Source organism: Tursiops truncatus, chromosome 19 (assembly GCF_011762595.2).
Source record: "Tursiops truncatus isolate mTurTru1 chromosome 19, mTurTru1.mat.Y, whole genome shotgun sequence".
Taxonomy (NCBI): Eukaryota; Metazoa; Chordata; class Mammalia; order Artiodactyla; family Delphinidae; genus Tursiops; species Tursiops truncatus.
The window spans coordinates 19623277-19648837 of record NC_047052.1 but is presented as its reverse complement, the minus strand read 5'-3'; the positions used below and the strand labels follow the sequence as shown (position 1 = coordinate 19648837).

Genomic DNA, 25561 nt, shown 5'->3' with positions numbered 1-25561 from the left:
CTGGGGCGCGACGCTGGCTCCCCGGGGAGAGCCGGCCGCCGCCGTGCAGGCTCAGAGCCGAGGGGCCCGTCAGACACCACCAGGCCCGGGGGTCCACCATGAATCCTGAAGACGACAACGCACGTTCGGGGGACTCGAAATCCGGGGCGCGTCCCTCCCGCTCACTAAACGTCGCCCGTGCGGCGTATCCCGAGCGCTCGGCGCCATCCACAAGCTCGGTGCGGGACACAAGCGCGGCGCCCTCAGCATCCCGGGGGCGCACTGCACCCACACTCAAGCCCACTGCACAACCCGCGATCCCCAGCCAGCGAGAGAAGGCGGCCATACAAAAGCGTGCTGAGGGCCGCGCCAAACTCCCGCCCAAATTCAGGGACGGCCTCAAGCGATTTCTCTTCTCGCCCACAAGAATCTTGAAGATCATTAGGCTGGTGAGCAGAGAGAGCTGATTGCCCGCTGGGCGGATGCAAGGGCGGATGCAGGCCGGCTTCGGCCTCAGGGAGTGAGTGATTCCCAGGGGCGCCACCTGGGGGAAACTTCCCTAATTCCCTTTGCCGGTCCACATTGTTTCGCCTCCCCTTTCTTCCTCCTCTCCCTTTGCTCCTCCCACACACTCTACCCTTGCTACTAAATTTGGCACGCTTCCCTCCACCCCTCACTTTTATATTCCTCAGGTTTCCCCTCACAAAGGGAACTAGGGAAGCAATGGAGATAATAACAGAAATGTGTACATTAGCAAACAAGAATAATAGACTTGACCAATAAAGTTGATAAACCACCGGCCAATATAACAGGAAAAAATGGGGTAAAAGAGGACGTATATTTAAAGTTAGAAACCAGAAAGGGAAAATAATGCAAACCCCGAAGAAACTGAAAGGATTCACAGGAGCACTTTGCAAAACAAATAAATGTGAATAATTGGATCAAAGAGTTGATTTTCTGGGAAACTATAAATTACCAAAACTGATCCCAGAACAGAGAAAAACCTGAACAGACCAATATAAGCACCGGGGGGGTGGGGGTGGGGGGTGGGGGGGTGGGGAATGAGAGTATCTTTCAGAAATGTGTCAGGCCCAGACTTTTTCACAGGTTAACTCTTTTCAAACCTTCATGGGATGCAATTCTGATACTATTCAAACTTTTTCAAAGAATAGAGAAAGAAGAAACATTTCTGAGCTATTTTTACAAAGTCAGTGTAACACTGATATCAAAACCTGACCAAGTTCAGAAAAAGAAAACTAAATAGAAATCTCACTTGTATCAAAGCAGCAGTATTAATATATTAACAGAAAATGCTCATCAGTGCTTCTTCAAAACACACCATGAAGAAGAAACATAAGGATGATTCAATATTAGGACTCTATTAAACTAATCCACCATAAGTAAAAGAAGAAAAAATTAGGACACTATCAAATAGGGTAGAGAACACATTTGACAAAATTCAACTTTCATCTCTGAGTGAAAAAAAAAGTGAACAAGGGAAGAAGAGAGAGACCAGTTAAATAGGAATACACAGATATTTCACTGACATTATAAAAATAAACCCCAAAGTCAGCATCATATATAATTAAACCTCAGAAGTATTCCCATTAAAATGAGGAACAAAGAGGATGCCCACTAGTCACCACAATCAGACAGGAAAAAGGAATAAGTATGACTATTTGAAAAGAAGAGGCAAAATATATCATTTCTTACAGCTGATATGATCAAAGATCTAAAAAATAAAATCAACTGGGAAACAATTTAGAACAAGATAAATTCTACTAACTCATTAGTAGAAATGAGCAAACAAGAACTTAAAATAGAAGAAAATATTTCTCTTTGCAATAGCAATCAAGATGACAAAATATCTAAGATTAAATGAAATAAATTTGAAAGACCTATATGAAGAAAACTTTAGAACTCTATTGAGAGATATTTTAAAAACCACTAAAATAACCGGAAAGATATACTTTGTTCTTAAAGAGTTAAGACTAAATTTTGTAATCTTTCCATATTATAAGTTAAAGGAAATCCCAATTAAAATACCAACAGGCTTAGCTTCGGGAACTTGACCAAGACAAAAATGAGAAACATAACCTGAGAATGAGTACTGAAAGGGGGACTAAGTCAGACAATAATACAACATAAAATGAGTTGCTTGTAATTTCAGAAGTACTAGAAAAGAAATCAGCAACTCAATAGAAGAAAAGAGTTTCAAAAGCATCCCGAATACACACGAAAATTTAGTATATGATAAAGGTTGGATTTCAGATCAGTGGTGTTTCCCAATAAATGATGTTGGGATAATCAACAGCTGTTCAGAAAGAAAGAAAGCTGGGACTCTACCTCACTCTTTCTATCAAAATCAATATATATTTACTTTACTTGACCTGTATATACACAATTCTTTCTGGTATGAAATATACACTGTTAACAGTGATTACTTTTAAGGAGATAGACTAGGGTTGGGATGAGGGAGGAGAAAGAAGCTTCTGTACTGTGTGCAATTTTTGTCTGTGTTATTTCATTTCTTAAACATGTAAGGAATTTTTTAAATAATATATATGTGCAAAACAATACAGGCAATTGCAATATAATCAGATTTACAGTCTGATCATTTATTTTATTTTGTTTTTTAATAGCTCATTTGCATTAAAACAAATCCTGTTTCTTTTACTGCAGGGCCTTCTCATAGGGGCACTAGTTTGTTTCATCATTGCTGAAGCCCAGGAGTCCTATATAGCAATCACAGTCCTGGAAACCTGCATCGTTCTTTTTTTTCATTCTAATATATATGCTAACCCTTCACCACTCGATGACTTATTTACATTGGCCCTTACTTGTAAGTGTTCATTTTCATAATTTTCATATAAGCTTTGCCCTCAGCCCCACAGTAAAGGCTCTCTTCAAGGGAGCACAACAGAGAGATCTCTCTGGACAAGGACATAGCTGAGCTATGACAGAGTGTCACCCTAATCCCAGAGAGGAAACTAGCCTAAAGCTCAGAAAGATTCCTTGAACCCCTCCATCTATAGGACAACCAACACACACACCTGCTTCCATCTCATTACGGCCCTAAACACGTGGTACTTTTCAGCTGGTCCTAAAGAAAATTTTACTCAGTGTATTCAGTAGTATATTGCTTGTAAAACGGCACGTGCTTCTTCTACTTGTCAAACAGCACCCTCTCTAACAGATTACAAATGTCCCTCCGAAAAAGCATGTTTCTACAACATGGCTAAGTGGCAGAAAACTGTCACGTGTGCCCTGAAGGAGTGCAAGAGTCAAACTTCTCATGTGTCAAGGGTCCAGCTTTTCCAAAGGGGTGCCGTATGGTGGAGTATTCAGGAAAAGACACTGCATGGCCTTCTTCAATAGCTTTTTCCAGAATTTCATACTCTTTACCAACTGAAAAATTCCCAAAGCTAATTCCTCAGGTCACAGAAAAATCCTTCTCATTCCGGACTCTGAGGCTCTGTATCCTCACAGACTGGACAGGAAGCATAGTTTTGTCCAGATACAGACATGGGCCCCGTTCCTGGCCCTGCCACCTTACTAGCTGTGAGAACTTTAGCCTCAGTTTCCCCATCTGGGAAATTCAGAGAAGGAAAAGCGTGATGATAAGAGCTGTCTATAGGGGTCCTGTAACATTTAAATGTGTTTAAAGCAAAGATCACAAAAGGCTTGCCACAAAGTAAATATATTCGCTACAAAGTGTGGGTCGGACCCCCTGAGGCAGTTGGGTGGCTTTTACCCTTTTATCTTTTGCACTGTGAACCATCCTAACTCCGAGCCCATGCCTCTTCCACATCATACATTTTTATGGTACCTTTTTTTAAACTGTAAGGTAGGATGGGTTGCTATTGAACTAAAACTCAAAATACTTTCTCCAAGCGTCTGAGGGATTTTCTGGAAAGGCTGCTGAGCTCTCTCAGCAGCAGAAAGCACAGGAAGCAATCTCTGAGCAGCTTTAATTGGACACGTGGAAGACCCTCTCAGTTCTGGAGAGCTACAACCACGGAGAGGTTTCTGAGCGGAAACTAAAATCTCTGTCCATGGAAGTTTTCAAGAGCGGAAGGTAAAATAACTGTTTCTGAGCACATGCCACACACCAGGTACTTCTTCATATAGATTACCTCATTTAATCCTCACAACAACCCAGTGAGGTTGTGGTCGTCCCCCACTCCCCCTTTAACAAATGAGAAAATTGGATTAAAGAGACTGTGTTGCCCGTGGTTGTATCTAGGCACATGGAAACTCAGATTTGAGCCCAGGTCTGTCTGACTCTAAAGCCCAGACTCTTTCCAGACTTTATGCCCTATAGCCTTGTGCTGGTTTATCTTCACCCTCCCTACATCTTTGTCTCCCTCACGTTCTCAAAATCTTACCTTCTCTGAATCCGCTCCCATTTTCTCATGGTTTCCTTAAAATGTGCGACGAACGGTGAACTGATTTTCCTGGAGTGGAGGGCAGGGTACAAGCCTTTGGGGGTCGGCGACTGAGGGCTGCACCAAGGTCAGCAGCTGTGGTCAGGAGGACCGGAGCCCTCCAAAGGCCCATGGCCATAAAGCTGGAGAGCTGGAGAGAGCCTCAAGGCCCCGTGCTTTGCTGGAGGGTCCAGGGGGAGCGTCCAGGAAGAGCCTCAGGGAGAGGCAGGAGCCAGGGTCTCCTAAGCATGAAGCAGGTGCTGCGAGAGGAGCTGTTCCCAGTCACGGGCAGCTCAGGCCAGCTTGTGGAGAGCTGCAGGCCTCTGGGCGACTCTGGTAAAGCCAGGCCCCCTTTTGCTACCTCTGTCCTTGGGGGAGAGCATCCTCTTTTCTTTGGATAGCTATGGGAGCCCAGAGCGTGATACAAAGCCCCTGCCTTTTTCTTGTTTCTGTCCTCCAGGGTGTGGCCAGCTTTCCTCACCCCACCTGTGGTGGGGTCACTGTCTTCATTGCTAGATTTCATTATCAACTTTACCCACCCTAGTCTTATGTCACCAGCGTACCCAAGAAAAGTATGAAGTATAATTATTGTCTTCTGAATAGCCCATATTTTCAACACTTCTACACTGTAAAGAAGGTATTTCCCCATACAGTCCGAGAAACTGAGTTCTGGTCAAGCTGATGTCTTTTCCAATAGAAAGCAACCTAGAAGAAAGAACATAATAAACATATTTAACTAGAACTCTATTGAAGGGATGATTCCAAGACTACCAGCAATATCTTTACATTTACAAGTAAAAGGTATCAGCTTCAGAATGTCCCCTTCAGATTCTGGTGATGACTGATCAGGTTCTGCCATGTGTTTGGAGAACCCCAAGGCACAAATACCACATAATGTTTATTGTATATACATCCTTCTTACAAATACCACATTTTGTGAAACAAAGTGTAAAGGTTTGACTTCTTCCTAATATTCAATGATTTAAAAAAATAAAAAAAAGCATTCACCCTCAAAGCATCTTTTTCTTTCCCAATTTTAATTCTATACAATTTTGTTTATCTCAGGGAACGGTTTGGGGACTTTATAAAAAAATAATAGTCAAGTCACAAACCCATCTCTCACTGTGTCAGAGGCAGGTACTTGAGTCAATAAGGTATTTAGTCAAAAGGAGAAAGAAAAAGATGATGAGTAAGGATGACATTTATGGGGAAACCAGAAGTGCTTTTGCACATGGCAAGACTCAGCTGTAGTTTTACCTATCTGGGAGAACGTATCTTTCTCTTTGTCAAAGATGAGGCCAACAAGAGGGTCTGTGTCTAAGGCAAAAGGGAGGGGGTGTTAGTCAGGAGAAGACCCTTGGGCTTTCAAGTCAGACTGAGGAGGGTCATAGCCACTTACTGGCTGAGCAACCCCAGGCAAGTTGCTTACCCATCTGTAAATTGGGGATAATGAGAGTTTGTTGTGAGAATCAAATGAGATCACATATGAACACCTTGGCACCGTATGTGACAGATAGTAAGTGCTCAAGATATGTGAGCTACAATAGAAATGTTAGGTACGAAGAAAGCGTTACTTCCAAGGGACAGTTCAGAAGAGCACTTCCTTGCAAGTATGGACCACAGTAAACTATAATGTCCAATAGTCCAGCGAGGAGATGGAACTCTGACAGGGAGTCAACAATTGGCTAGGGAGACCAAGTCTGCATTTGTTTTGTTATTGTTATCATTATTAGTGTGCATTCGTCCAAATTCTCAATGATCTAGACTGCAGTTAGTTAATTTTTAATTTTATAAGTTTACACTCCGCTTGGGTCCTTGTTCACATTTTTTGATATCTTGGTTTACACAATCCTCAGATCCTACGCTTCCTGCAAAGCTGAAAACCATTGTACCTGCCCCAGTGTGGGCAGACCTCTCACTCAGCCTACAGAACCCAACTGGAGCTGACTTCCAACCCTCACCAGCCCTGCACCACGTGCCCCTTCCAGTGTTACTCACCAGGCGCCCAAATAACAGACATTAGTGCCTCTCCAAGAGGCAAGTCCCATTCCACAACAGGGCTCCTTGCTCAACAGTCTCAACAGGAAGAACACCAGAAGTTCACAGAAAAGTTTACTATCTTGAAGGCAGATATCAGGAATCTACACTTTGATGCATTCCCACTACACCTCATGTGATGCTTTCAGATTCATTGTGCCATTTAATCCTCAGATGAACGCAATGAATCCCAATCATTATCCCCATATTAAAAATTAGCCTCACTCCCTAACACCATACACAAAAATAAGCTCAAAATGGATTAAAGACCTAAATATAAGGCCAGAAACCATCAAACTCTTAGGGGAAAACATAGGCAGGACACTCTATGACATAAATCACAACAAGATCCTTTTTGACCCACCTCCTAGAGAAATGGAAATAAAAACAAAAATAAACAAATGGGACCTAATGAAACTTCAAAGCTTTTGCACAGCAAAGGAAACCATAAACAAGACCAAAAGACAACCCTCAGAATGGGAGAAAATATTTGCAAATGAACCAACTGACAAAGGATTAATCTCCAAAATTTATAAGCAGCTCATGCAGCTTAATAACAAAATACAAACAACCCAATCCAAAAATGGGCAGAAGACCTAAATAGACATCTCTCCAAAGAAGATATACAGATTGCCAACAAACACATGAAAGAATGCTCAACATCACCAATCATTAGAGAAATTCAAATCAAAACTACAATGAGATATCATCTCACACCAGTCAGAATGGCCATAATCAAAAAATCTAGAAACAATAAATGCTGGAGAGGGTGTGGAGAAAAGGGAACCCTCTTGCACTGCTGGTGGGAATGTAAATTGATACAGCCACTACGGAGAACAGTATGCAAGTTCCTTAAAAACTACAAATAGAACTACCATAAGACCCAGCAATCCCACTACCGGGCATATACCCTGAGAAAACCATAATTCAAAAAGAGTCATGTACCACAATGTTCACTGCAGCTCTGTTGACAATAGCCAGGACATGGAAGCAACCTAGGTGTCCATCATCGGATGAATGGATAAAGAAGATGTGGCACATATGTACAATGGAATATTACTCAGCCATAAAAAGAAACGAAATTGAGCTATTTGTAATGAGGTGGATAGACCTAGAGTCTGTCATACAGAGTGAAGTAAGTCAGAAAGAGAGAGACAAATACTGTATGCTAACACATATATATGGAATTTAAGGAAAAAAATGTCATGAAGAACCTAGGGGTAAGACAGGAATAAAGACACAGACCTACTAGAGAATGGACTTGAGGATATGGGGAGGGGGAAGGGTAAGCTGTGACAAAGTGAGAGAGAGGCATGGACATATATACACTACCAAACGTAAGGTAGATAGCTAGTGGGAAGCAGACGCATAGCACAGGGAGATCAGCTCCGTGCTTTGTGACCGCCTGGAGGGGTGGGATAGGGAGGGTGGGAGGGAGGGAGACGCAAGAGGGAAGAGATATGGGAACATATATATATATATATATATAAAACTGATTCATTTTGTTGTAAAGCAGAAACTAACACACCATTGTAAAGCAATTATACTCCAATAAAGATGTTTAAAAAAAAAAGCCTGTTGGGGGAACTCCCTGGTGGTCCAGTGGTTAAGACTCCGCACTTCCACTGCAGGGGGCACACATTCATTCACTGGTCAGGGAACTAAGATCCTAGCCTGTTGGCACAGAGGGGTGATAAAACACGCCCCAGGTCATACATCTAGGACTTGGCAGGCCAATTATTTGTCCTTATTTGTCCCATACCATTTTGACCCTCCATTACCCATTCCACAGAAAATGCCAAAGATGGGTGCGGCACTGCCAACCTTGGGGGACAGATCATTTCCTCCTTATTTGGGTGTCCCTGATGGGAGGCAATAGTGAGTTGAGTTCTGACTCCACTCCTTGCCAGATATTCAATCATAGTCAATTTAATGAACTTCTCTAAGCCTCTGTTACATCTTCTTAAAATGGGGATCCTAGCCATACTGACTTTGGAGGGTGTTTGTGAGGGTTAAATGAGGTAATAAGAGGGGAAACACTCGGCACGCTGAGGAGCTCCACTTAGACCCATTATGATCAGACAGCAGGGCTCTTCGCTGTGTTTGGGCAAGTGCACCAGCCAAGCTGACACTACCAAGTCATGCCACCAAGACGTAAAAACTTAAAATGTTCAGATTAGTTACCTGGGCCGTATGGAGGTTAAAGGACCCCGGGGTTTTACTCATCCTCCAACGCTGGTGCCGCTGACTCAGTGAGAACCTTCTCTTTCATTATCACTGTGCTACCAAAGCCCAGGCTGTGCTTATCCTCAGGAGTGTGCCCCCTCCCACTCATCCTCATCCTTTATTTAGCACATGGAGAAACAGATTGGGCCAGCATTTGAAGAACCCAGTATCAATGTCCAAAAAGAAGGACACAGATAGCCTATAGATGTCAAGGCAGACTCAATTCTGGCCGTTTTAGGAAAGAGAGAAAGTCATTTTCACTCCAGAACATCAGGCTAGCTCCTCAGATGGGTTCCTGCTTCTTGGGATGTGGGACCCTAAAGAATAAATATGATCCAACTTCCAAAGTATCAGTTCTACTGATTTGCAGATTTGGAAGTAGAATTAAATCAGTAAAGTGTTCATCTAAATTTTTATTTTTATATTAAAACAAATGTATTATGGAATAGAATGCAGAATTTACATTAATTTAAAATACAAAACTTCAATAAGATCATATTTATGGAGGGTCAATATGGGTGAGGCCCCTAGACCTCTAGGTTTTTTTCTTGCCCATTTTCCTATGACCTTTAAAAAGTCTGATGGAAAAGTTGTCAGCTTTTTTTTTTTTTTTAAGAGTGTTCTTTGGGCTTCCCTGGTGGCGCAGTGGTTGAGAGTCCGCCTGCCGATGCAGGGGACACAGGTTCGTGCCCCGGTTAGGGAAGGTCCCACATGCCGCGGAGCGGCTGGGCCCGAGAGCCATGGCTGCTGAGCCTGCGCGACCGGAGCCTGTTCTCCGCAATGGGAGAGGCCACAGCAGTGAGAGGCCCGCGTACCGCAAAAAAAAAAAAAAAAAAAAGAGTGTTCTTTAATGAAGTTAAACCCATTTCTACTGACGATCCTATCCAGAACCTTATAATCACATAAACTCATGTCTCTGGAAGATATAAGAATTATGCTGCTGAGAGTTCCTCTTAATATTAATCAAATGGAAAGTTTATTTTGGATTTTTTTTTTTGTTTTTTAATAGATCTTTATTGGAGTATAATTGCTTCACAATACTGTGTTAGTTTCTGTTGCACAACAAAGCAAATCAGCCATATGCATACACTTGTCCTCATATCCCCTCCCTCTTGAGCCTCCCTCCCATCCTCCCTATCCCACCCCTGTAGGTCGTTGCAAAGCACAGAATCTCCCTGTGCTATGCTGCTGCTTCCCACTAGCTATCTATTTTACATTTGGTAGTGTATATATGTCCATGCCACTCTCACTTCGCCCCCCTCCCACCCCAAGTCCTCAAGTCCATTCTCTGTGTCTACCTCTTTATTCCTGCCCTGCAACCAGGTTCATCAGAACCTTTTTTTTTTTTTTAAATTCCATATATATGTGTTAGCATATGGTGTTTGTTTTTCTCTTTCTGACTTACTTCACTCTGTATGACAGTCTCTAGGTCCAACCACGTCTCTACAAATGACCCAATTTCGTTCCTTTTTATGGCTGAGTAATATTCCATTGTATATATGTACCACAGCTTCTTTATCCATTCGTCTGTTGATGGGCATTTAGGTTGCTTCCATGTCCTGGCTATTGTAAATAGTGCTGCAATGAACATTGTGGTGCATGACTCTTTTTGAATGATGGTTTTCTCAGGGTATATGCCCAGTAGTGGGATTGCTGGGTCATATGGTAGTTCTATTTTTAGTTTTTTAAGGAACCTCCATACTGTTCTCCATAGTGGCTGTATCAATTTACATTCCCACCAACAGTGCAGGAGGGTTCCTCAAAGGGAAAGTTTTTAAAAGGCATCCATCCTTAGATGGGTAACTGACCAATTTAAATATTTTATGAAATTACATTTTCATGTGAAGTTGACAATTTTCAATTCTGTATTGCAGGATCTTATCAACAGTTTCATTACTGCTGTGTTCCTTTTCGTAGTTGCCGTCTTGGCGATGGAAGAAAAGGAAAGAAGTCATTTATTCTACGTTGGAGGGGTAAGTAGAGGCCTTCATGACTCCATTTAAGATCAGTATTTCAAGACTCTTTGGAAAAGGGAAACTGGCAGACTATCATTATTTCATTTATAGAACACCATCGCCACCACCCTTTCTCTTTCTTGTGCTGACTTCTTCAGAAGATTTGAGGTTGCACAAACTCTAAGCTCATTCTCCAAATAGGTACGGAAACAAACCTACAGAATCTGTTTTGAAAATCATACACACTATTCTTTTAAATGTTGCAACAAGATGTTCTTTTTATCTATAAGTAGGACTTCGACTTTTCTGGACTAGAAAATTATACTTTAAATCACAAGAAAAAAAATGATTGTAGAAAAGAAAAAGTACATTGTCAAAAGTGAGTGACTCAGCCTGGTTGAGGAAGGAAAAGAAGTTCCCACACCAGGCTAGGCACGTTCTGTTTTAATCTCTATAACTCTCATTTTTACAGATATGGGAACTGAGGTTAAATACCTTACCCTGGCTCACAGGGCTGGGACAAATCCTCATCATATGAAGACCACAAGAAATGGCAGATTAAATGCTTGGAAGATAGGGGGTGTGGAACGGGGTGGTGAGACTTTGATTCAAGAAGTTAAGCTATGGGAACAGAAATTAATCCAGAAAAAAAAAAGTTTAAGTTCTTTGAATTCATTCTATGATCAGTAAATGTTTGTCGATCCCATTGGACTGCGCCTGAGCTCAGTGTTGGAGATAGAGTCCCTTCCCCCTTAGAGAGCTCACAGATTAGCTAGAGCAAGACCTATCTGGGAAAAGTTCATGAAGGCAGCCAGGGATTAAGTGACAGTAAAGAAAAACATACAAGGTAGACAGGAGCTGGGGAGCACTTGGAATCTAGTGTGCTGTAGCCCGCTGACCCCCATCTGCTAACTCAGCCACCAAGCCTTCTCCTACCTGCCAGGAGCTCCCACGCCCTGGTCTCCATCAATCCTTACCTGGATGGCAGGGGCTCCTACCACCCTCCACTGGTCTCCCTGCCGCCAGCCTGGTTCGCTTTCCATTCATCTTGCGACAAGTGGGCTTTCTGAATCGGGAACCTCCCCTCCCCTCTTGATGAAGTCCCAGATCCTGCACCTCCCCAGCCTCAACTCTGCCCCCACCCTCACCGGCTCCATACGTCTCAGCCACACCAGATTCCTTGGAGACCCCTGTCCAGTACCTGGAGTTCTCCTCCCAGTTGGTCCCCTTGGAAACTCCTTCCTGCCTTTTCAAACATAGCCCAAGAGTCCTTTCCACTGAGGGGCCTTCTCGGGAGGCCCACAGCCACCCGGAGCCTCCTAGGATCAGTGCCCTACTCTCGTCCTGGTGCCTCAGACCTTAGGCAAGGCCGTCACTGGCAGAAAAGCCTATTTCCAAAAACCCTTTCTCTGGGAATGCCAGAATGGGCTGCAGCAGCCGACTGGGCAGACACCAGGAAGGTAGTGGAGGGTCAGAGGGGGACAGGAGGCTGCACGCCCGCCGCCCGGATAGGGAGGACAGGCTGCTAAGAAGCTGCAGAATAACCCCGCCTTTCCTTCCCGCATATGGTCTTGTGTCTGACAGTCCCTGTGTCTCACAGCGGCAATCGTGTGTCTCATCGATGCGACTGTGGTCACCAAGACGATGAGGAATACCATGAAAAAAGCTCTGGGAATGGAAACCAAAACCGGTGCCTCCCCCACCCAGGAACCCATCTCACCCACAAGGGTACCCCCAAGGGGAAGCCCAAGGGCACCTACAAGGGCAACCATGAAGCAACGCGGCCTGTCGGAGCCACCCTCGGAAGCACCCTCTCGGGCACCGTCGCGGGCACCTTCGCTCGAAAGCACCATCGTCTTCTCCCTCCCGCCGCTGAGTTCGCACGCTGTCACCCATTTCAGCCCACATGTGATCGTAAAATCAGGGCTGCTAAACCCGGAACACTTCTGCTTGCTCGTGCTGCCTTGTGTAAAAGTCGCGTTACATTTTCAAACGAGTGCCAATGCGCCCTCGGGGCTCTGGGCGCGACTGCCCCAGGCGGCCACAGTTTCAGCCAACCCGACCCGAAGGCGGGAGCAGCGGCTACAGCCCCCGGCACCCCCAGAGGCCTCGCGTGGGGAGCGCTCCGCGTGGGGAGCGCTCCGCGTGGAGGCGGGACCGCCACCGGAGCCGGCGTGGGGGCGGGGGCTCCCGCGCAGGGTCTGGGCGGCCGCGGACACTCGAGGCGCTTGCTGCCGGGCGCGGGGGCGCGGCTGGGCGGAGGGGACTCGCGTGCAGAGAGTAGGTGAGCGTCGAGAGGGCGCTAAGCGCTGGCCTTCGCTCGTCGTTCCCGGCCGTTGGCTGAGCGCGGCCTCCAAGCAGGTCGGTGGGCATTCGGCTCGCTCAAAGGCCAGGCCTGGCTGGGAACAGCAAAAATTGGGCAGGCCGTGAGAAGCTGAGAACTCCACGGCAAGATGGCTGACAAAGGCAAAAAGGGCAAACCCGGGGCCACCGCAGCCAAAGCCGCAACCGCAGCCAAAGCCGCAGCCGCAGCCAAAGCCGCAACCGCAGCCAAAGCCGCAGCCGCAGCCAAAGCCGCAGCCGCAGCCGCGCCGGGGGCGGCCCCTCCTCCGGGCGATAAAGTGGGAAGGTGGAAGGGGTGGTGTCGCCGTTACAAGTTGGAAGTCAAGAACAGCAATAGAGAGTTCTGGCTTAATGGGTACGCTGAGGTCAAGCTCATTATCTTGGTAAGTGGGCCCGTATCCCTGGGTGGGGCTGGGGGGGGTAGGGAGTGCCCAAAGACGGGCAGAGGGAGGAGCGGGCTCCCCGAGGCCTCCTCTGGCCCGAGCCCTCTGCCGTGGCTCAAAGGGCATGTCTCCCGGCAGGGCTGCCTAATAGGTTCACTGACGATGTTCAAGGGGACCACTGTGCACCCCCACGTGACACTCATCATCACCATGGAGTTGTCCATCTTAATCTTCTTCATCATTATCTACACCTTCGCCATCCAGAGATACACGTTCTTCATCCTGTGGCCCATTTCTGTAAGTGAGGGGCGGTGGGGAGTGCCTGAGCCTGGTGTGCGTTCACGCGTATATCCTGGCACCTGGAAAGCGACTGAACAGAGAGATATGCCTCATCTCCCTTATTTGTGCTCCGGGCATGGGCTCAGACCTTCCAGTGGGGCCAGAGCAGGGGCAGCTGAAGTTAGGTAGAAAAGGCTTCCAGAAAGCCCAACTTGGGGGTGGAGGACCTCTTTCCTACCTGGTGGTCAAAGGAAGGAGTCTTTGCCTTCCTGAGGCTTTGCTCTCCTTGGGAGCAGGGGAGGTGTAGCAACCAGCGGTTCCTTCCATCCCCTGTGCCAGCTCACACTTGACTGGAAAGACCACTCTGACGGTACCCCATCCCCAGAATTCAAAGAAAAAAATCAGTAATATAAAATGAGAATTAAAAAAAAAAAAGTCACATCTAAAGCAGCCTCAGATCTCCAGTGACTATCCCTGCAAGGGATGTTAAGCCCAGAAGGATGTTCAGCCCAAAGCAGTCATCCACTGGAATGGGACTGAGCTGGGCAAGTTACCACCCACTCCCAGACTCTGTTTCCTCATCTGTAACATGAAGACAGTAATAATCTTGTGTGAGATTGTTCCTCAGGAGTAAAAGTAAAGCCCCAGCTGCTGTGCCTGAAGACTCATGGACTTGAATCCCTGCCCATTACCTCTGTAATCACAAAGCTTACCTACCTAACTCCCAACTAACCCAAGGTCCCTTGTTCATTGCACATTCACAGCATGTCTCCAGAGCCTATGCTCACTGTTTCACTCACTTTACACATGAAATGGGTTCAGAATGGCTAAGTAACTTGCCCCCAGGTAAATCAGGCAGTAAGTGGCAGAAAAAGGATTCAAACCCAGCTTTATCAGTAGAATCTTGAGTCCCTAACTACACTGTGTCCTGCCTACTTATGAAAAGTTATTAGGGTCCAGGGATCCATAGGTCTCAGGGGGGTAGATGAGGACTCCCAGTATCAGGAGAAAGGAAAAGAGGGCCATATAAGACTCTTGGGAGATGGATACGCAGAGGACAAAGTAAAGGGACAGGCAGAGGACACATTCCCAGCCAAGGTGCTTGAGAAGATACTTTTAGTTCCAGCAAGATGAAAAATCACTGAACCCTGAAAATCCTCCTGCTGTACTTACCTAAAACTACCAGGGGAAATGTAAACACTATTGCTTTAACTGAATGGCTGAGCTGGCAAAAAAAAGAAGAGGAAACACAGAGGTGCTGGAAATGGAAAACAGGAGCAGTGACAAATCAGCTGCTTCAGTGTGGGTGGAAATGACCCACGAGATATTATCCCAGGAACCTAGAATATGGATTCTCATATACTTTCAAGTTAGGACTTGAGGCCTTGGTCCCAAGCAAAGTGGGAATTTAGAACTGAGAATCCTGCATAAGGCCAGCACCCTGCAAAGACTGCACCCTAAGGGAAAAGACAGAGACGATACCTTTCACCCACACAGAGGAACAAGAAAGCATGTTCATCTCTGCCCGAGTTTTGAGTGGGGAAAAGCAAAAAAGACCACCTTGAGAAATACGAACCTTGAGCCTACACTTTGTACAGATTTGGTATAAGTTTTTCCTACCTTCAGCCTAGAAACCTTCATGCAGCTTAGAAAATGTAGTGCCTGGGAACTGGCATAAAAATCGATCCCAATTTGATGGTATTCTGAAGAAATCCATGGGACTCCTGAAAAACAAATGCAAAATCATAATCAAAGCATAAAGAGATTCTCACAGGACAGATATGGGGGGGGGGGTGTACAAAAATCAGCTCACAGTTCAAAACTACAAAACACCTGATTTTTAAATCCCCAGGACTAAGAATCAAGAACCAGCAAAAACAAGAAATGGGAGGATTAGAACCCTGAGAATATGAGATAATAAAAGAACTGTCTGAAAATAATTTAAAATACACTTAAATTATAAAGACATAAATAAAAGCCCTAAGAAAAGAATAAGACATTATTAGGATGGAACAGACAGATTTTTTTTTAAGTACAAGATATAATGTCTAGAATTGAACATATAGTTATTGAAATAAAAATGTCAATAAATGGGTTAAAAAGCATATCAGACAAAAGCTGGGGAAGTAATGAGCTGAAGGATGTGGGGAAATTACCCAGATTATAGTACTGACAGATAAAGAGAGAAAATATGAAAGAGAGAAGTTGAAACATAGAATATGGAATGAGAAAGTTCATCATAAGCCTAATAGGAGTTCCAGAAGAAGACACTCAAGATAATAGAGAAGAAATATTCAAAGTGATAGTGACTGAGAACCTGCCAGATTTAATAAGAGTGACATCACTAAAAATGGCAGAGTAGGGAACTCCAAATCTCTGTCCTTCCACTAAAGCAATGATTAGGTTCTCAAAAACTGTCAGAATCGACTTTTTCAGAACTCTGGAATCTAATTCAAAACAAAATAAAACAGGAGAATGCTCAATGAAGAAAGAGGCTGTTGAATTTTGGTAAGAGAATGTTGTAGCATTTTACTTAACCTGCCTGCCATCCCTTAATCCCCAGCTGGTCAGTGGCCATGAAGACAGCCCACATTCCTGGCCACATTCCTTGCTGGTGGCAGACGGAACAATAAAAACCTTGTTCCTGGGCTTCCCTGGTGGCGCAGTGGTTGAGAGTCCGCCTGCCGATGCAGGGGACACGGGTTCATTCCCTGGTCCGGGAAGATCCCGCATGCCACGGAGCAGCTGGGCCCGTGAACCATGGCCGCTGAGCCTGCGCGTCCGGAGCCTGTGCTCCACAACGGGAGAGGCCACAGCAGTGAGAGGCCCACGTACCACAAAAAAACACAAAAAAACCTTGTTCCCAAAGCATTAGAGTTGTGTGCTTGACCTGTCTGGTGGCTCCCTGAGGGATTAGCCAGGGACTTGCCTTTGTTTCACCTGCCTCAGAGTTTTCTCAGGGCTGAAGCAGTCTCCTAGATAGCATTTGTTAAAGCATTTAAAGACGTATATACTAACCATAGCCACCCGGGGCAAGGTTTCCCAAGCAGTAGACAGACCAGAAGTTTGGGAAGCAGATGCTTGGGAGAATAAGAGCTTTGAAAAGCTCCCACCTATACCAGGGAATCTAGAAGGACTGCACATGGCCAGAGCTGGACACATGCCCAGAAAAAAACCCTAAGCTTTCACCTTTGGCTGACCTTTAGGCCCTGCACAAGCAGCAAGTAAAAACTAAGAGCTCTAAACATCCTGGAGAGGTGTTGAAGGAGTGCCCCAACACAAAGGCAATCTGCAAAGACTTGTTTCCAAATATTTAAGGAAATCTCTGTCAAATCACTACCTGACCATTAAGCTAGAGAAAAACAAAGACTTCACTGGCCACACAAGAGAAAGAATAGTCTTTCAAAACATAGTTTAGGAAAAATCATTAAACATACAAATGACTTTAACTCACAGCAAGCAACAACAACAAACTCTGGGGAGGAGAGGCAATATGATTTCCAGAGTAACTATATTATAATATTCAAAATGTACAGTTTTCAAAGAATTATAAGGCACACAAAGAAAGAAGTATGGCGAATTCACAGGAAAAAATTGTTAACAGAGACTGTCCTTGAGGAAGCCCAGATATTAGACTTACTGGACAAAGACTTTAAATCAACTGTCTCTAAAATGCTCAAAGAACTAAAGGAAACCAGGAGAACAATTCATGAACAAATACAGAATGTCAGTAAAGAGAAGTTTAAAAAGAAACCAAATAGAAATTCTGGAGCTGAAAAGTAATATAACTGAAGTGAAAAATTCACTAGAGTTGTTTAACAGCAGATTTGAGCAGGCAGAAGAATGAATCAGTGAACCTGAAGACAGGTCAATTGAGATTATTCAGTCTGAGGAACAGAAAGAAAAAAAGAATGAAGGAAAAAAATGAACAGAGCCTAAGAGACCCATGGGACACCATCAAGCATACTAACATAGGCAGAGCCCCAAAAGAAGAGAGAGAGAAAGGAACAGAAAGAATATTCAAAGAAATAATGGCCAAAAAACTTTCCAAATTTGGTAAAAGATAGGAGTCTACACATCCAAAAAAACACCAAGTAGAATAAACTCAAAGTGATCCACACTGAGACACATTATAATAACTGTCCAAAGACAAAGACAAGGAGAAAGTCTTGAAAGTTGTAAGAGAGAAGCAACTTATCTTGTACAAGGGACACTTGATAAGATTAACAGCCAATTTCTCATCAGACACCATGGAGGCCTGAGGGAGTGGAATGATATGCTTAAAGTCCTTAAAGGAAAACAAACTGTCCACCAAGAAGTCTATCTTTTAAACTTGCTATCTGTTATGAGTTGAATTATGTACCCCCCAAATATGTTGATGTCCTGACTCCCAGTATCTGTGAATATGACCTTATTTGGAAATAAGCTGTTTGCAGATGGTCAAGTAAAGATGAGGTTATCAGAGTGGAGATAGAGTTGTAAAGAGGACAATATGCCAGTCCTGAAAATGGAGAAAAGACAGTCTCTTCAATAAGTGGTGCTGGGAAAACAGGACAGCTACATGTAAAAGAATGAAATTAGAACACTCCCTAACACCATACACAAAAATAAACTCAAAATGGATTAGAGACCTAAATGTAAGACTGGACAATATAAAACTCTTAGAGGAAAACATAGGAAGAACACTCTTTGACATAAATCACAGCAAGATCTTTTTTGATCCACCTCCTAGAGTAATGGAAATAAAAACGAAAATAAACAAATGGGACCTAATGAAACTTAAAAGCTTTTGCAAAGCAAAGGAAACTACAAACAAGATGAAAAGACAACCCTCAGAATGGGAGAAAATATTTGCAAATGAAGCAACTGACAAAGGATTAATCTCCAAAATATATAAACAGCTCATGCAACTCAATATCAAAAAAACAAACAACCCAATCCAAAAATGGACAGAAGACCTAAATAGACATTTCTCCAAAGAAGACATACAGATGGCCAAGAATCACATGAAAAGCTGCTCAGCATCACTAATTATTAGAGAAATGCAAGTCAAAACTACAATGAAGTATCACCTCACACCAGTTAGAATGGGCATCCTCAGAAAATCTACAAACAACAAATGCTGGAGAGGGTGTAGAGAAAAGGGAACCCTCTTGCACTGTTGGTGGGAATGTAAATTGATACAGCCACTATGGAGAACAGTATGGAGGTTCCTTAAAAAACTAAAAATAGAATTACCATATGACCCAGCAATCCCACTACTGGGCATATACCCAGAGAAAACAATAATTCAAAAAGACACATATACCCCAAAGTTCATTGCAGCACTATTTACAATAGCCAGGACATGGAAGCAACCTAAATGCCCATCGACAGACGAATGGATAAAGAAGATGTGGCACATATATACAATGGAATATTACTCAGCCAATTTATTACAGCGAAATTGGGTCATTTGTAGAGACGTGGATGGACCTAGAGACTGTCATACAGAGTGAAGTAAGTCAGAAAGAGTAAAACAAATATTGTATATTAACGCATACACGTGGAACCTAGAAAAATGGTACAGATGAACCAGTTTGCAGGGCAGAAATTGAGACACAGATGTAGAGAACAAATGTATGGACACCAAGGGGGGAAAGTGGGGCAAGGAGGGGCCTTGGGGTGGTGATGGTGGTGGGATGAATTGGGAGATTGGGATTGACATGTATACACTAATAAGTCTAAAATGGATAACTAATAAGAACCTGCTGTATAAAAAAATAAATAAAATTTTTTTAAAAAGAGGTACCAAAACAAAACAAAAAAAGGAATTAAGAAAGCAATGTCAAAGAGTTAAAATTAATAAAATAGGAAACAAAGATTCATAGTGATGACTAATAAAACCAAAATCTAGTTCTTTGAAAAGACTAATAAAGTAGATAAACCATAAGAAAAAAAGAGAACAAAGAAAAATATTAGTATAAAGAAGAGGTTTTAAAGATCACAGGGAAAATATGAACTTTTATGCCAATAAATTATTATATGATAATATCCCAGAAAAACATATGATGTACAAAAATTGACTGAAAAAGAAATAGAAAAACAGGGTATAAAATAATTCATCCATGTTTTCATCTGGCACTTGTTTCATTTTTTACATTTAAATCTTTTATTTGGAGTCCTTTTGGTATATGGTGTGAACCATGGCTCCAGCTTTGTATCCCGATGGCTCTCCAGCTGTTCCACCCTATCACTCAGTTTATTCATTTACTGACTAGTACAACTTCCCCCCACTGATTTGAAATGGCATTTTTGTTAAATGCTAATATCCCATACGTGGGACTTCCTTGGCAGTCCAGTGGTTAAGAATCCACGCTTCCACTGCAGGGGGCACTGGTTTGATCCCTGGTTGGAGAACTAAAATCCCCCATGCCACGTCGTGTGGCAAAAAAAAAAAAAGAATAAAATCCCATATGCAATTCATTTCTAGATTCATATTCAGTTCTACTTGTCCGTCCCTTTTTCTCTTAAAAAAAAGGGGGGGGGGTTATAATATGTTGTACCATCTGGTAAAGCTTTGATCTTAAAACCAGACATAATAAGGAAAGTAAACTATAGGCCTATATTATTTGAATACAGCCATAAAAATTCTCAATAAAATACTAGCAAACTAAATCAAGCAATATATAAGCAAGCAATGCATCAGGATCAAGCAGGGCATCTGCAAGGAATGTAAAGGTGGTTTTGTCTCAAAATTCTGTTAACATAATTCACCATCTTTTATTTAAAGGAGAAAACCATTTAATCATCTCATAAGCTGTAGGAAAACTATTTAGTAATATTCAATACTAATTTTTGGAAGACTCTTGGCAAACTAGGAAAAAAGGGAACCTCCTTAACTTAATAACAGAAAACCACCCAAACCTAAAATGAACATTGCATTTCATGGTAAAATGTTGGAAGCGTTTCCTTAGAGATGCCTATTATCCCCACTTCTATTTGACATTGTGCTAAAGATCTTAGTACAATGTGACAAGAAAAACAAAGGGTATATGGATTGGGAAGGAGAAAAAAACTAGCATTACTCACTGATAATATGATTCTCTACACAGAGAATCTAAGAATCTACAGTCAAATTACTAGAACTGATTGAGTTCCACAAGGTTACAAAAAACAAAAATAGTGTTCCTGAATACCAGCAACAAATAATGAGAAAATATGGCTTTTCAAAGAAACCATTTAAAACAGCAACAGAAACTACAGGTGTCTGAGAATACACCCGTTCAAAGATTGTAAAACTTTACATAGAGATTATGACATTTTGTTAATGGACATAGAAGAAAAATCTAAGTAAGAGAAGAAATATACCACATTCACAGATGTGAAGAGCTACTATCATAAAGATGTCAATTTCATTCCAAAGCAATCTCCACATTAAATGAAATTTTATAACAGAGGTTGTTTGTGGAACTTTGCAAGGTGATTCTAAAATTCTTATGGGGCTTCCCTGGTGGCGCAGTGGCTGAGAATCTGCCTGCCAATGCAGGGGACACGGGTTCGAGCCCTGGTCTGGGAAGATCCCACATGCCGTGGAGCAACTGGACCCGTGAGCCACAACTACTGAGCCTGCGCGTCTGGAGCCTGTGCTCCGCAACAAGAGAGGCCGCCATAGTGAGAGGCCCGCGCACTGCGATGAAGAGTGGCCCCGCTTGCCACAACTAGAGAAAGCCCTCGCACAGAAACGAAGACCCAACACAGCTAAAAATAAATAAATAAATGTATTTTAAAAATAAATAAATAAAATTCTTATGGAAGAATGAAAAGAATTATAAGGATGGACTCACCCAACGACATATTGGAATTACTATAAAGCTTTGGTACTAGCTCAGGGGTTGACAAAGACTAATGGACTGAATGTTTGTGTACCCCCAAAATTCATATGCTGAAATCCTAATCCCCAGTGTGGCTATACTTGCATATGGGGCCTCCAGAGTGGTAATTAAGATTAAATGAGATCCTAAGGGTCTGATAGGATTAATGTCCCTATAAAAAAAGACAACAGAGACCTCCCTCCCCCTTCCTCTCCCCTATCCCTCCCCCTACCTCCTCTCCATGGAAAGGCCATATGAGAAAATGGTGAGAAGGCAGCCAGGCAAACCAGGAAGAGAGTCCTCACCAGAAACTGAATTTGCTGGTGCCTTGATCATGGACTCCTGGCTTCCAGAACTGTGGGAAAATAAATGTCTGTTGTTTAAGCCACGCAGTCTGTGGCATTTTGTTATGGCAGCCCGAGCAGACTAATATAGGAATAAAAAAGAGAACCCAGAAATAGACCTACATACATATGGCAACTTGGCATATGACAGAGGTGGCATAACACAGCTGAATGGAGTATTTAATAAATGTTCTTGGGACCATGAGAAAGAGAAAGAAAGAGAAACTATGCATACCATTAAAATTAAAACTTTACAACAGAAGACATCATAAACAAAATTTTTAAAACAAGCCAATAGAAAAATGGGGTAAGGGATATGAATAGACAGGAAACCCAACTGCCTAAAACATGTTTTTAAAAATGCTTCATTAGTAACCAGCGATCAGAAAATTAAAACAACAATGAGGTACCATTTCAACTCACCAGATGGGCAGAAATAAATGAGCATGGTAATCCTGGGCTTTGGCAAGGACATGGGAAAGAGGAGCCCCTATACATTTGCGGGCATGAGTGGACACTGGCACAAGCCCTTTAGAGAGAAACTTGGCAATACCTCAACAAGGAAAAGATGTGCATGGGAGGCACAGGCAAGAGTGGTCACTGCAGGCACAGTTGGCAATAATGATTTCCTAAAAGGGAGAAACACCCTAACGTCTCCAGTTTGGTTTATTCATACATCAGCTAAAATCAATGAATTCAATCTCATTAATCTCAATCTCATATATTTCTCAAAATGGGTAAATCTCAGAAAAAGGTTTTTAAGTTTAAAAAGCACATGCTATAAGATATATCTTTTTATTTAAATTTTTGAAACACAAATAGTATATATTGTTTATGAATATATAATATGGAGGAAAATACTACTGTGCACTTGGGAAGACTACCCATAGACTTGGAACACATGCAGAAGGCAGGGAAAGGGATGGAATGGTAAGACTGTAGCTCATTCCACAAAGTTTTTTTGTTTATGGTTTGTTTTTGTTTTGAGAGCCCTGAGGCAAATATTGCAAGACATTAACATCTGTTTAATCTCAGTGGGTCACGGCTGGTGGAGGTGGGATTGGGGATGGGATGTTCTATTATTTTCTGTATGTTTGAAGTGTGTTAAAATCCAGAACGAGGAGGAAAAGAAAAGGCCTGAGACAAAGTGGCCAGGGAAGTACAACCCCAGAAAATGGCATCAGAGAAATCAAGGGGAAAGATGGGCGTCACCCAGCACTGCAGGGTCAGCTGCTGCCCATGGGATTAAGAGGATGCGCAAGCTCTGGGCCAGCATCACCCCAGGAGTGATGGGGGAGGAAGCCGGCTTGCTGTGGCCATGGTTTGGCCAACTTTGAGTTAAGTTTGGCTGTGCCAGGGAGTGACAGTGGGTGGTACTTGAGAGGAAGGCAGCATGGGAGGCAGCCCTTTTGCCCAGTCTGAGAACATCTGGACCTTGTCAGTATAGGGTAAGGGAAACAAATATGGAGCTAGGGCAGGACTGTGGCCACAAGGGACGGGAAGGAGAGTGGATGATGGAGGAAGTGACGGGGCCTTGCAAAGGCGGGGTGGGGGGGAGGGGGGGTCGGTGTCTAAGAAGTAAGGTGGGGGAAGGGATGAGTAGGGGGGGAAGAGGCAGCTGCCAGGCTCCCAGTGAAGGACCAGAGTCCAACAGAACCTCCTGCCAGCAACACAGCCCACCCTGGATTCAGAAAGAGGAGCTGGCCTTCAGAGTAGAAAGATGCTGTGAGGTGGTACCCAAGCGGGACATCGATTAGTTGGAGAGCCATGCATTTATTTAAGTGGGCACTGGAAGGGGGGAAAACATAGCCACCAAATGTGTGATTTCACAGACGGGATGGTAGCCGAGGCAGCCCGTAAAGGCAGTTAAGCATCCTGGATTTTGTGTCTCAACTCAAAGAGTCCAGCTGGTAGGCCACAGGTATGTCCACCTAGCCCAGTAAATATTCATCTTCCTATATATATTTTTTAAATCAGGCAGAAGTTTGAAAACCATTCCCTTTGGAGGAAGCTAGGCCAGGTCTGGTGTTGACGGGGCCTCGGCTCTAAGGCCGACTCATCTCTCCCATGCTTTCAGGACCTTCTCAACGACCTGTCCTCCAGTGCTTTCCTCGTGGGGGCCGCCCTCTCTGCCGTGAAAACTCGGCAAACCATGCCAATGCACTACATTTATGGTGTGGTGAGTCTTTCATGTTGGGCTGTTTACTTGTTCAGAAATCACCTCATTTGGAGAATGGTTATTTCCCCCTAAGGAAAAGGGTCTCTTTTCACAAAATCTTAGGATCCAAGCAAAGTTTAAAGGTAACTTGGGTCAACGTTTCTGGGGGAGAAGCCATTGAAAGGAAGATGATGTCCAGGGAGCCCACCCAGCTAACAGCTTCCCCCCAGAAGCTTGCCTGCCGGCCCCAGAGCGAAGGGCCCCACCCGGGCGGGGTCCAAAGAGAGAAAGAAAATGTGGTGAGGTGACCGGCTACAGGGATGGGGATCAGAATCGGGGAGCTGAGGCCAGGGGAGGGGCAAACCCAAAGTCTCTCTGGGGTCTGGCAGGTTGAGGGGTCAAGGGAAGGGGTTAAACAGCACCTACGGACAATCACGAGCCGGGAAGGAACTGTGACAGCTTTGGAAGGAAAAGCACAAGTAACGAGGATTCTTTTGTTTCCCAGATCCTTATCGGTGTGGCTGCACTTGTTGCTTTAATAGATGTTTGTCTTCAAATGACACACTTCAAAGGCAAGAAGGTCAAAGCGCGTGTGCGGATTCTTCCACGAAAGGATAAAAAGGACAAAAAGCCAAAGGAAGGAGAAAAACCAGAGGAAGCAGGCAAGAGGAGGGCAGTACCGGCAGTACCGGCAGTACCGGCAGTACCGGTACCGCCACCTGCCAAGGGCGGCAAAGGTGGCGGTAAGAAGTGAGGCCGAGGCGCCTGGGGTCGGAAGTGGCTGTGTATCTTACCGCAAAACATGTTTCCACTGTCTAACTTGTCTTTTCTCTAGAATGGTCTTCTTTTCCATTTCAACGACTCTACCTTTGCTTGGAAAGGAAGTTTCTCCTTAAATGAATTTTAAAAGCTTAAAGTTGACGTAAACGTTATCTTGTTCATTCAACAAGAGTAGCCGAAGGTTTTGGCGCAGAGGGCGAGGCTGGAGCGGGGCCTCTGGAGGTGTTCGCAGGGCACGGAGGGTTTGGGGGACCAGAAGCGTGGGTGATACCAGCTGTCAACACCGACCAGGCAAAGGGGCCAAAGGAAAAGGAGAGACTGGAAAAGAAAAGGCTGCATTTTGTTCACATTGACATTTTCATGTTACATTTCTATACATTTCAAGAACAGGGGAAAACAGACATATCACTCTCCAGGGTCTCTGCACAGACAGGAAATAGAAAGCAAGAGGCATTGGCACAAAACAGTTAGAAACCTCTGGAGGTCGTCTTGCTCTCCTGGTGTCAAAATGTCAGGAAATCCAGACCAAGCAAAAAATAAGATTTTCAAGGTCAACATAAAAAGAACCTGATTTCTTAGTACTTGAAAACATAACTAAAGCACAAGTGCCTGGAAGGAGATGAAGATGGCAGAGGAGGAGGACGCTGAGCTCACCTCCCCCTAGGAATACATCAAACCTACATCTACAGGTGGAGCAATTCTCACTGAAAACAAGTTGGACACTGGCACAAAGACTTACACAACCAAAGCTGTAAAGATAGATCCATACAGAGTTGGGTAGAAGGGAAGAGAAGCGA

At 43.8% G+C, this 25561-nt stretch overlaps 1 protein-coding gene across 1 annotated transcript; it reads left to right on the top strand.

The window, feature by feature from the left end:
- Positions 1–98: 98 nt before the first annotated feature.
- Positions 99–24887, top strand: LOC141277232 (uncharacterized). The gene is given in 10 exon segments (XM_073796785.1): positions 99–428; positions 2662–2754; positions 2756–2821; positions 10544–10642; positions 12209–12985; positions 13175–13219; positions 13222–13350; positions 13489–13647; positions 23904–24005; positions 24490–24887. Coding segments are annotated over 10 exon segments (2049 nt in total). The 3' UTR covers positions 24739–24887.
- The last annotated feature ends 674 nt before the right edge of the window (positions 24888–25561 follow it).